This window comes from Ahaetulla prasina, chromosome 14, assembly GCF_028640845.1.
Source record: "Ahaetulla prasina isolate Xishuangbanna chromosome 14, ASM2864084v1, whole genome shotgun sequence".
In the NCBI taxonomy this organism is placed as follows: domain Eukaryota; kingdom Metazoa; phylum Chordata; class Lepidosauria; order Squamata; family Colubridae; genus Ahaetulla; species Ahaetulla prasina.
This window is the reverse complement of record NC_080552.1, coordinates 4,421,537-4,434,060: the sequence shown is the minus strand read 5'-3', so window position 1 is coordinate 4,434,060 and position 12,524 is coordinate 4,421,537. Positions and strand designations below refer to the sequence as shown.

Here is a 12,524-nt window from a genome sequence, read left to right as displayed (position 1 = left end):
CTCTGGAGTCCGCACCTCACTTCCAGATGGCCCTGGCCTCACCTCAGCCTCATTGCTGTCCGACTCCGTTGCCAGCTCCGTAGGCTGCTGACGGACCACAAAAGGATGGAAGTGGGCACCAGCCAGGCTGCAGGTGATTGGAGAGAAGGCAGGAGCCAGGAGACCCACACCCAACCTTTGGCTGCCTCAGCATGGAAATGCAAAAACATCCCACCCACCAGCCTTCGCTTCTCTGAAAAGAACTTTGAAAACAAATTCTATTTTAGACAAAATTAAGAACTGGTAGGCAAACCAGAAAAAAAATATCTGTTGGGCAGTGAGTGAAATGGGTCTGCTTTCTAGCTCTTGTTAAAAATGTTTTTAATTTATTTTTATTCTCATATAGACCTTTCTTTTGCACTCAAGGGCGGTATCCAGTGGTGAAATCCAATTTTTTTTTACTACCGATTCTGTGGGCATGGCAGGGGAAGGATACTGCAAAATCTCCATTCCCACCTCACTCCAGGGGGAAGGATATTGCAAAATCTCCATTCCTTCCCCACTCTGGGGCCAGCCAGAGATGGTATTTGCCAGTTCTCCAAATTGCTCAAAATTTTCGCTACCGGTTCTCCAGAACCTGTCAGAACCTGCTGGATCTCACCCCTGATCTCACCCCTGATCTCACGTGAGGCTGGTCTGCACCAAACTCATCAGCATTCTCTTGACCCAGTTTCCTTAACATTCTTCAAAAGGTCCCATTCTTTTTCCTCTCCAGCAACTCTGGAATCTGCTTTTATGCAAAAGAAATAATTGGCTAGCCCAGGGGTCTGCAAACTTGCCTCTTTTAAGACTTGTGGACTTCAACTCCCAGAGTCCCTCAGCCAGCAAAGCAAAGCTGGCTGAGGAACTCTGGGAGTTGAAGTCCACAAGTCTTAAAAGAGCCAAGTTTGCAGACCCCTGGGCTAGAAAAAAGAAGGTCCGTTCTGCATTGTGTCATCCATATATAGGAAGTCCTCTACATATGACCATAAATTTTGAGCCCAAAATTTCTGTTGCTGAGACAGTTATTAACTGAGATTTGCCCCGTTTTATGAGCTTTCTTGCCACAGTTCTTAAGTGAGTCGCTGCAGTTCTGAAGTTAGTCACACGGTTGTTAAGTGAATCTGGCTTCCCCATTGACTCTGCATGTCAGAAGGTCGCAAAAAGTGATCACATGACCCTGGGACATTGCAACCGTCATCAATACATGCCAGTTTCCAGCATCCGAATTTTGATCACATGACCGCAGGGGTGCTGCAACAGTCCTAAGTGTGAAAAACCGTCATAAGTCACTTTTAACATAACATAACAACAGAGTTGGAAGGGACCTTGGAGGCCTTCTAGTCCAACCCCCTGCCTAGGCAGGAACCCTACACCATCTCAGTCAGATGGTTATCCAACATTTTCTTAAAAATTTCCAGTGTTGGAGCATTCACAACTTTTTTCAGTCCTGTTGTTAACTTTGGTCAATATACCAATGGTTGTAAGTCTAGGATTACCTGTCGGGAATACAATGTGGGGATCTTACATCACAGAGAACGACTCTGTGCACGGCCTGCCTTCCTGCCCCAATTTTCAGATATTATAGGAGTAGTGACATGTTAGTCACGGCAGCAAAACATCGGAAGAACTCCGAGTCCCTTTTCCAAACGGAATCCAAAGGCATCAGCTCAGCGAAGCTCCTGCCTTTTAATAAAATACACTAAGTGGGAAAAGTGCCCCCGTTTGATATGTTTGCTTCTAAGATGTCCGTCTTGGCATTTATTTGCAAAAGGTGTCTGGTTCGGTTCTGCAACCCAACAAGAAAAACACAGACTTCAGAGGATAATTAGAACTGCAGAAAAAATAATGGCTACCAACCTGCCTTCCATTGAGGACCTGTATACTGCACGAGTCAAAAAGAGGGCCGTGAAAATATTTACAGACCCCTCACATCTTGGACATAAACTGTTTTAACTCCTACCCTCAAAACGACGCTATAGAGCACTGCACACCAGAACAACTAGACACAAGAACAGTTTTTTCCCCGAAGGCCATCACTCTGCTAAACAAATAATTCCCTCAACACTGTCAAACTATTTACTAAATCTGCACTACTATTAATCTTCTCATCGTTCCCATCACCAATCTCTTTCCACTTATGACTGTATGACTATAACTTGTTGCTGGCAATCCTTATGATTTATATTGATATATTGACCCTCAATTGTGTTGTAAATGTTGTACCTTGATGAAGGTATCTTTTCTTTTATGTACACTGAGAGCATATGCACCAAGACAAATTCCTTGTGTGTCCAATCACACTTGGCCAATAAAATTCTATTCTATTCTATTCTATTCTATTCTATTCTATTCTATTCTATTCTATTCTATTCTATTCTATTCTATTCTATTCTGCTTCCTTCAAAGAAGACCATTCTGAACAGCACAGAGTGCCAGGGAAAGGCAAATCAGCCACCGAAGGTCATTTCCCAAACCAGCAAATTGCTCACTGACCGGACAGAAGTCTCATTCTCCAACTGAGACTCTTCTAAGATGGGGAATCAGTCTCCTGTTGATGGCTCTTCTTATGCAGGATACTTTAAGCCAGGGGTCTCCAACCTTGGCAACTTTAAGCCTGAAGGACTTCAACTCCCGGAATTCTCCAGCTAGCTGGCTAGGGAATTCTGGGAGTTGAAGTCCTCCAGGCTTAAAGTTGTCAAGATTTGAGACACCCCTCCCCCCTCCCGCTTTAAGCAGTGTTTCTCAACCCTGGCAGCTTTCCAATGGGGGGACTTCAATGCCCAGAATTCTTTTTTTTTAATTTTGTCACAACAGTATACGTAAACATCGACATAAAACAACAACACATCATAAAAGAAAAACAAATATGTAAGTAAAAGTATGCAATAACTATATTAATTTGATATAATGAAAGGGAACAATAGGACAGGAACGGTAGGCACTTTTGTGCTCTTATTCACGCCCCTTATAGTCCTCTTAGGAATGGGGTGAGGTCAATAGTAGACAGTTTTTGGTTGAAGTTTTTGGGATTTTGAGAAGAGACCACAGAGTCAGGTAGTGCGTTCCAAGTGTTAACAACTCTGTTACAGAAGTCATATTTTCTGCAATCAAGATTGAAGCGGTTAACATTAAGTTTGAATCTATTGTTTGCTCTTGTATTATTGCGATTGAAGCTGAAGTAGTCTTTAACAGGAAGGACATTGCAATAGATGATTCTGTGTGTTAAACACAGGTCATGTCGGAGTCGGCGGAGTTCTAAGTTTTCTAATCCCAGGATTTCAAGTCTGGTGGTATAAGGTATTTTGTTGTTTGCAGAGGAGCGGAGAACTCTTCTTGTAAAATATTTCTGGACACGTTCGATTATATTAATGTCAGAGATGTGATATGGGTTCCAGACAGGTGAGCTGTATTCAAGAATAGGTCTAGCAAATGTTTTGTATGCTCTGGTTAGTAGTGTAGAGTTTTTGGAAAAGAAGCTGCGTAAAATTAGGTTTACAACTCTTAGAGCCTTTTTTGCTATGTAGTTGTAATTTTAATTTTAATTTTAATTTTGTAATATGTAGTTGTAATGTAGTTGTAATTTTGCTATGTAGTTGTAATTCTCCAGCCGGTTGGGGAATTCTGGGAGTTGAAAGCCACCCAGTTGAGAAACACTGCTTAAAGTAGCAGTCTGAGCCACATTGTCCTGATTTTTTGGAAAAAGAAACCATTCGTTTACAGGTGGGACTTAGCCACTGCCAGCTCCCACAGCTGCACAATAACCTTTCCTTCCTTCCCACCATGGGACAGGGGTAAGTGGGGAGATGTTGGTGAATATCTGGCAGTCTTCTTAAGGAAACTTATCCTAGTCCAGCCAAAGGACAAGAAATGTTATCACTTCAACCAATGTTTCTGCCCCCCTCTTAAACGGAGAATGTTTCTCTGGAACTCTCAGCCCCCTGTCTTAGAAATGGGGGGCAGGGATTCTGGAATTCACAAGTCCACCTTGTCTCTTGGAGGGCTGGGCGGGGAAACCAAACAGCTAAAAGGTCCTGCCGGGGTTCAGTGCAAATTGACTCACTGCTCCCCAAAGACAGCCAGAGGGCTGGATTCACTAAACCACGGCTTGTTTTAACCAGGGTTTACCGCCAAAACACCAGTGGCTAGGTCCGCACACGGTGTTCCGTGGGTAAAATGCGTGGGCACCAAGTGATAGGCAACCCACGGGAGTGTTTTGCAGACAGTGGAAACCCCCCAGGGAGCCGGCTGAGCAGGTGCTGCGCTTGGGAGCATCCGAGGGGCTGGTGGGGGTCTGGGTTCGGGTCTCCATGGGACGATTCGGAGCTGGCAGGGCTGAGCAGCTGCTACGGTCGCTGGTGGGAGGGGAAGCCTGGCCGATTTCCTTGGAGGAGACCTGGGACAGCCGAGAGGGCCACCGGTGGTCCCTGGCCCTCCATCATTCCGTCCCTCTTCCGAATCGTCCTGCTTGCAGGAATCGCCTCCCCCGTGCAAACCACCCCGGACAGCTCCCCGAGCTCCCGCTGCTCTCGGCCGCCCTTCGCTCCCATCTCAGGCAGTCCCGGCCGGCTTCCCCGACGACCAGCGCTCGGAAGCTCCGCGGTTGCGCCTCGCCTGCCGGCCCGGCTCCTTAGAACTTCGGGGGGGGGGGCCCGGACAGGTCCCGCTGTGGCCCTCGCTCGGGCTCCGGCCGAAAGAGCTCCCGCCGAGCCCTCTGCACATGTTCGGCGGCCTCCCTTCGCACCTGAGACGCCGCCAGGCCTCGGCCGCCCTTCCGCGCCCCGCAGCTCCGCCGCCGGCACGGCTGGCTTAGGCGCGCCGAGCGCTCTGCACGTCCGTAGAGGCGCTCTCGCCCAGCTCCCCGATGCCCGGGCTCGGGCCTTGCGGGGAGGGGGCTCGGCCGGCGCCCCCCGCCCGAGAGGCGCCAAGCGGGAGCCGCCTCCTTCCCGAGCGACGCCCCAGCAGGACCGCGGCAGAGGCGCGGCAGAGGCGAGCCAGGCGCAGCTCCGGCGCGCCCGGCCATGGAGGGCTCGTCGCCGGCTCCGGCCAGGCTCTTGGCGGCGGCGGCCGCGGCGGGGAGCCGGCTCGGGCCGAGCGGGCAGGAGTGAGGACACCGCCGCCGCCGCCGCCGCCGCCGCCGCAGAGGAGGGGGGGGCGGTGGCGGTGCTGAGCGCGCCCCCGCCGGAGCCCGGCAGCCGACTTGTCCCCGCCCGCCCGCCGGCGAGGCGCTGCGCCCCGGCCGCGCGTCTCCATTGCGCGTCGCGACCGCGGCAGCCGCTGCAGCAAAGGAGCCGCCGCCGCCGCCGCCCCGTCCCGCCCCGAGCCCGGCAGCTCCCGCAGCCCCCATCCTCGCCGGCTGGGGCGCGGCCGGGCATGAGCCGCCCCTGAGGACCCCGCCCGGGCCAGCCCCGCAGCCCAGCCCAGCCCAGCCGCCGCCGCCGCCGCCGCTCGCCATGGGCAAGGACCAGGAGCTGATGCAGGCGGTGAAGGCGGAGGACGTCGGCGCGGTGCAGAAGCTGCTGCAGAGGCCCAAGCCGGGCAAAGCCAGTGAGTGCGCGGCGGTGGCGACGGCGGGAGGGCGGCGGGGGATGCCAGGCCGGGCTCGGCTGTCCCGCGCGAGGGGCTGGGAGGGGGACGCCCCACCGGACGGGAGTCTGTGGCCGGGGAGGGACGGAGGGAGGGCGGCTCCGCCTCGTCCTGCTCGCCAGCCCCGGAGGTCCGGCCGGGAGAGTCCCGCGCCGCCTCCTCCTCCAGCCCCGTCGCCGGAGCCAGCTGGATGTCCGGTGCCCGACGAGGCTCCGCTGCCCTCTTGCCGCCGCCTGGGTCTCTTCGGGCTCTTCCCGGAATGTGTGCCCGGTGCGGCGCTACCACCCCCACCCCCCGGTGCCCCTTGGCGCGGCGGGCCCGGGAAGCAGCGGCGGCGGGCGCGGAGGGGAAATGCAGCCTTTACGCGCTGCTCCCGCTGCTGCTCCACTCCCTCCGGGCGGCAGGCTGGCATCGGGGCTGGGAGTGGAGAGGCACCTTTGGAACAGGTGGATGCCCGGCTCTTCAACTGGGGGGGGGGGCCGAGAGAGAGAGAGAGAGAGAGAGAGAGAGAGAGAATAACCCCCGGCAGCTGCCCCGATTGTGCAGCCGTTGGCTGTCACTAAGTGGGGGGGGGGGGGAGAGGGCGGCTGGAGGCTGGAGAGGCCTGGGGTGGCCGAGCAGAGCGAGGGGCATCGGGGCCCGGTGCCAAGGCTGGATGCAGCACGGAGGAGCACCCAGCCCTGGCTCCAGCTCTGCCTGCAGCTGGGACCGGGCCAGCTCTCTGCTGAGCTCTCCTTTTGTGCTCTGCAAGTGTGAGACCGCTTGGCCAGCAAAGCAAGCCTTGGCACAGGGTGCGGGCATCCTTCCCAGGATGGCCTTTCTGATCTGCCTCTCCAGCCTGGTGCTTTCCTCTCGGCCATGGCTCCTCCGGCCAGGCCTCTCTGCTCGCTGTCCTTCACTGACCCCCACGGGGTGGGGGGGGCTGCTTGGTTGCTGCTTCCCTTCCAGCCCTCCCTCCTCCAGGCAAACCGGAGTACTGCAGGTCCCATCTTGGAGATCTGCCTTCTCCAGCCTCCTTTCAGGTGCGGGAGTTCCAGTGCCTAGAATTCCCAGCAGCCGCAGCAGCCTGATTGGCTAGGGAGTTGTGGAGAGAAGGCTGCTGGTTGGGGATGAAGGGAGCCCAGCCAGGCTGCCTGAAGGCCGCTGCTGAACGCCCGGTGCCAAGTTGGTAGCCTTTGGAAGAGTCTGTGTTTCTAATCCCTGGTGGTGAACGATGGAGACCGTTTGGCTGTTTTTCCAGATCTGGGAGAAAAAAGAATTTGGGAGCCTGAGGTTTAAACCTTAGTTCTGGACTTCCCTGCCTTGTTTGAGACAAGAACTGGGGTTCAGCCTCCATCAGAAGGTGGACAGTTTCCCAGTTTTCAAAACCTCAGGAGTGTTCTGAGAAGAGGGGAGACCTCCTGGCCAGTTCAAAATGCAATGGCCACTGCGGGACATTTCTGCCAGCCGGTTGGACGTCCTCGGAGCTAACCTGAGAGACAGTCTGGATCAGGGGTCTCCAACCTTGGTCCCTTTAAGACTTGTGGACTGCAACTCCCAGAGCTCTGGGAGTTGAAGTCCACAAGTCTTAAAGGGACCAAGGTTGGAGACCCCTGGTCTGAATGGTGAAGAAGCTCTGAGATACTTGGTAGCCCCCGGTGGGGTGGGCAGGTGCCCTCGATGCCAGAACATGGGGCTGCTTCACCCAGCGGAGGAGAGGACCTCCTAGACCAGTCTTCCTTAAGCTTGGCAACTTTAAGATGTGTGGACTTCACCTCCCAAAATTCTCCAAGCTGGGGAATTCCGGGAGTTGAAGTCCACAAGTCTTAAAGGGACCAAGGTTGGAGACCCCTGGTCTGAATGGTGAAGAAGCTCTGAGATACTTGGTAGCCCCCGGTGGGGTGGGCAGGTGCCCTCGATGCCAGAACATGGGGCTGCTTCACCCAGCGGAGGAGAGGACCTCCTAGACCAGTCTTCCTTAAGCTTGGCAACTTTAAGATGTGTGGACTTCACCTCCCAAAATTCTCCAAGCTGGGGAATTCCGGGAGTTGAAGTCCACCCATCTTAAAAATGCCAAGCTGGAGAGAAACACTTTCCCAGACTGATGCCAATGGTTGCCTTTGCATATGGAGCTTGTGGGTTGCTTTGCAGTCTGTCTGGCTGGCCGCCTCACCTTCTTTCCTGCAGTGGCCACTCCTGTTTTGCTCCTACTCTTTTTCCTAGAAGTCCATCCTGTCCCAGTGACACACTGGCTTTGGGGTGAGCATGTGGTTCTGTGTTGTGGGGAAGAGAAGAAGCAGGAGCTCTGGGCCACCAGCCAACTCTTTTCAGAGTGATGCTTGAGCTGCTGCCTCTTTGTGAACACCTGAGACCTGTGAGGTTGTAAGCAGCGCTAACCTTGGATCCCTCCCCCTCGCCAAAGAACGGCACCTGTTGCCTTTGGATGCCAGTCTGTGGAGATTTCGGAAGCCCCCTCAGGAAAAAAAACCCAGAAGGTGCTGTGGAAAGACTGGGCTTAGCCTGGTTTAGATGGAACAGGATATGAGGTGTTTCATTTAAACACGGAACATGTGAATTCAGCCCGCAGGCCTTTCCTGCGAGATACTTGGGTTTTGATGGTGCTTCTGTTGCGCACAGGGTTCAGGGCAGATATAGGCCCACCTGTTTCATGCATGCCAGATAGAGCCACATGGAGTGGGGGCAGAGCTGGGAATGGAAGAAGGCCACTTCTTGCTTGTGGGGAGCTGAAATAGTGAATGGCCCCTGTGGGAGATGGCTGCACCCTCAGGGCCCCCAAGCAGGATCCAAGCAGGATGGGAGATGACAGGGAGTCCCAGGGCTCTGGGCTAGAATGGAAAGTTTTCAAAGAGGCAGCTCATAGGATGGCTTAGGATTGAACCTGACTTTAGGACAGGGGTCTCCAACCTTGGCAATTTTAAGACTTGTGGACTTCAACTCCCAGAATTCCCCAGCCAGCAAAGCTCTGGAAGTTGAAGTCCGCAAGTCTTAAAGTTGCCAAGGTTGGAGACCCCTGCTTTAGGATATACTTGCCTTTGGGACTTTCCAGGCAGTAAAGCCCCATCCAATCTTTCCCCTCGTGCCTGCAGACTCTGAAAACCTTGCCCAGAAGGAAAGTGGACTGTGAAAATTGCTTCTGAGGTTCAGGGCTGGAGAGAAGAGCCGCTGAGGGTTTGTCAACTTAGCAATAGCAATAGCACTTAGACTTACATACCGCTTCATAGTGCTTTTACAGCCCTCTCTAAGCGGCTTACAGAGTCAGCCTCTTGCCCCCAACAATATGGGTCCTCATTTTACCCACCTCGGGAAGGATGGAAGGCTGAATAAACCTTGAGCTGGTGAGGATTGAACTGCTGGCAGTGGGCAGAGTCATCCTTCTATACTGCATTCTAATCACTGGCAAGGAAGGAAGGAAGGAAGGAAGGAAGGAAGGAAGGAAGGAAGGAAGGAAGGAAGGAAGGAAGGAAGGATCATAGCAATAGCACTTAGACTTATATACCACTTTACAGCCCTCTCTAAGCGGTTTACAGAGTCAATCTCTTGCCCCCAACAATCTGGGTCCTCATTTTACCCACCTCGGAAGGATGGAAGGTTGAGTCAACCTTGAGCCAGTGAGATTCGAACTGCCAAACTGCTGGCAGCCTCTGAAACCCAGTTGAACTCCTTGGCTGATGGATCGTGACCCCTGCCATCCACGGAAGAGGACTCTGGCTGTGTTGGGCTGGGAAGGAGGCAGACTGCTTTCTGCTGGAGACCCTGCATATAGAGATTTTCCTAAAAATATGGTGTGAGCTGGTGTGTTTCCCTCCAGGGCAGCAGATACCAGAGGTGGGATTCCCTTCCCTTCCCTACCGGTTCGCAAATGTGAGCACATTCACACCACCTTCTGTGCATGCGCAGAACTCGCGCATTACATCCGGGCAGGTGGGCGGAGCCTCTGGCAGTCGCCACTACCGGTTTGCCCAGAACTGGCTGAATCCCACCTCTGGCAGATACAGGTGAAGGAAGGAAGGAATTCTGTGGCCCCCTTTTCCTAGCCCAGGGGTCTGCAAACCTGGCTCTTTTAAGACTTGTGGACTTCAACTCCCAGAGTTCCTCAGCCAGCAAAGCTCAGCAAAGCAAAGCTGGTTGAGGAACTCTGGGAGTTGAAGTCCACAAGTCTTAAAAGAGCCAAATTTGCAGACCCCTGACCTAGCCCAAAGCCTTCTGCATTTATCAGAGGACAACTTTCCAGCCAGGCATGATGGAATTCGTAGTCCAAGGCCTGGCAGTGACAGCTGGGGAATTTCCTTCTCCACCATTAGTGGAGGCCAGGGGAAGCTTCGGTGGGCTGGAGCCAGTCTGGGGCTGGGGTGGGAGAAGCCAGTGCTGGAAGGAGAGCCTGGCCAACCAAGGCTTAGGCCTACCAGCCACAAGGAACAGTGCCAGCTTTGGCCACTCATTCGGCACTTCCTAAGACTTTGAGCCCTTAGGAGACTCCACCACAGTTCCCAGGGGACGTCGCCTGCCTTCCCCAGGAACTGGATGTCCCCAGTTCACTCTGATCTGAAACTTCGAGTGAAATTGGTCTGGGAGACCGTCGTTATAATTTGCAGCAGATAGACAGGCTAAGAAAGGCTTTGACAATTTGGATCGTCTCTGGAGATGCGTTTTGTTAAAAAAATACCTTGCGCTCCCTTTTCGGTGTTATTGAAGGTTTTTGTTAACCGGTGGATTTGCTTGGCAATGCAACTCAGGTAGTTTGCCACGCTGGTGGTAATTCTAGCGAAGAAATTCCTGCTGGGAGAGGTTGCATGTCACAATGTGAGCAGCAAAGTCTTGATTAAAAAGAATATTCAGGGCAACGACAAAAATATATGTGTGTATGTAAGTGCACATCTCTCTCCTGCCCTTCACCTCCCAATAAAATTAGACATTTCAGGGGTTGGGGTTGCAAGGCAGCATTTGTGCCCAAGAAATCAGCCAAGAAGTGCTTTTGGGGTCCTAGTGTTCCTCCAAAGCCTGCTCCATCCCTATCCTGGGGGTCTCCTCCCATCCTGGGGCTTCATTGAGAAGAATGCAGAAAGCCTGACCAGGTGGCTCAATGGCTAAAGACACCGAGCTTGTCAGTCAGGAAGGTCAGCGGTTCGGCGATTCGAATCCCTAGTACAGGTCTCCTGCAGGGGGCGGGGGGGGGTTTGGACTAGATGACCTCCAAGGTCCCTTCCAACTCTTGTTACTGTTACTTCTAGCCAGAGGCCCTTTCAGGAAGAGGAGAGGTTGAGCTCTTTGCTCAGTTAAGGAGCTCACTGGCAGTTTGGGGTTGCTCGTTTACAGCCTGGCCTACCTTACAGGGTGGTTGTTGTTTGGGGTAGCCTAAGGAGAAATCCCCAGGTGTATTTCTCAGAGGGAGGAGTCTATATGCTGAGTTCTTCAGACATACTGGGTGATAAACAAGGAGGAGAATTCCCTCCGAGGCCCTTCTGAATCACGGAATCCTAGGGCTGGAAGGGACCTTGGAGGTCTTCTAGTCCAACCCCCTGCCCATATCAGGAGTCCTTATTTCATTCCAGACAAATGGCGGTCCAATCTTGTCTTGAAAACCTCCAGCGATGGAGCACTGGAACTCCAGGAGGGAAGCTGTTCCATTGATTGAGCTTTCTCACTTCCAAAGACCCCTTTCCTCAAAAACAGCTCTGCTTTTTTTGGTTTTTTGGTTTTAAAAATCTCCTTTTATGAGTTGCAGGAACAAGCCCTTCTTAGCTGTGGCCCCCAGTTAAAAGGCATGTGCAACTACTCCTTCCTGGCTGTGTGTCTTCCAGTGCCAAAGCCGCCATATGCAATCTCCTCCTCGTTCATAATAGGCATCTTCCTATTGTGCTTTACTGCAGGGGTCTCCAACCTTGGCAACTTTAAGACCGGTGGACTTGGCAACTTTAAGACCAGTTTTGCTGGCTGAAGAATTCTGGGAGTTGAAGTCCACCGGTCTTAAAGTTGCCATGGTTGGAGACCCCTGCTTTACTGGACTATGGCTATTATCTGCTGCCCAGCTAGGTGGCAGCATCCAGCCACCCTTCACTGATGAAGAAAACTAAGCCAGGCGGGACTTTGTACATTTGGACTGGGGACCAACAGGAGATCCCAGGGCCTACCTCTCACCAGGGCTGAAAAGAGAACAAAAAATTCTGTGGAAGACGGGCACGGCAGCCAGGCCGTGGCCAAGATACGTAGTATGATAGACTTGCAGGGCCGGCGCAACGTCCAACATGTTGATATTGGTGCAATCTATTATAATGTAATGTTATACACATATGCGCATAGAGGATTGTGTGTTTGTTAATATGATTTACTGTTAGGGTTAGAGATTTTCTTTCTTTCTTTTCTTTCTTTCTTTCTTTCTTTCTTTCTTTCTTTCTTTCTTTCTTTCTTTCTTTCTTTCTTTCTTTCTTTCTTTCGCTGTGAGTCATTGAGATGTATTTTTTTTTATTCAAAAAGTTTTACAAAATTTTTTTCCCCTTTCCCCCCTCCTCTCCCCTCCCTTCACAACCCCCCTCCCCCCCCCGACTTCCCGGAACGGGCACAAGGTATAGTTAAAAATAAAACAAACATATGCTAAAAAAATTTCGTCCCAACTTAATTATACCCCTACAATCATCAATTCCTAACTTCCCCCGAAAACAGTCAAAAATAATACATCATAATCATTCAAAAACAGTCTGATAACTCTTAGTCTGATATCTACGTTGAATATAGTCAATCCATTTTTTCCATTCCTTTAAGTATCTTTCTTGTGTATTGTCTTTCAAAAAGGCTGATATCTTCGCCATCTCAGCCAAATTGGCAACTTTCAATATCCATTCTTCTATTGTAGGTACTTTTTTCTTCCAGTATTGTCCTATTAGTAATCTTGCTGCTGTTATTAGATTTAAAATCAATTTAGTCTC

At 52.1% G+C, this 12,524-nt stretch overlaps 1 protein-coding gene across 2 annotated transcripts in view; it reads left to right on the top strand.

The window, feature by feature from the left end:
• The first annotated feature begins 5,025 nt into the window (after window positions 1-5,025).
• CASKIN1 (CASK interacting protein 1) overlaps window positions 5,026-12,524 on the top strand; it is a 164,953-nt gene continuing 157,454 nt past the window's right edge. For both annotated transcript variants that reach the window (XM_058157039.1, XM_058157038.1), the window contains exon 1: window positions 5,026-5,565. In XM_058157039.1, the coding sequence (XP_058013022.1) occupies window positions 5,472-5,565 (94 nt within the window). In that variant the 5' untranslated portion in view covers window positions 5,026-5,471. The remainder of the gene's footprint in view (window positions 5,566-12,524) is intronic.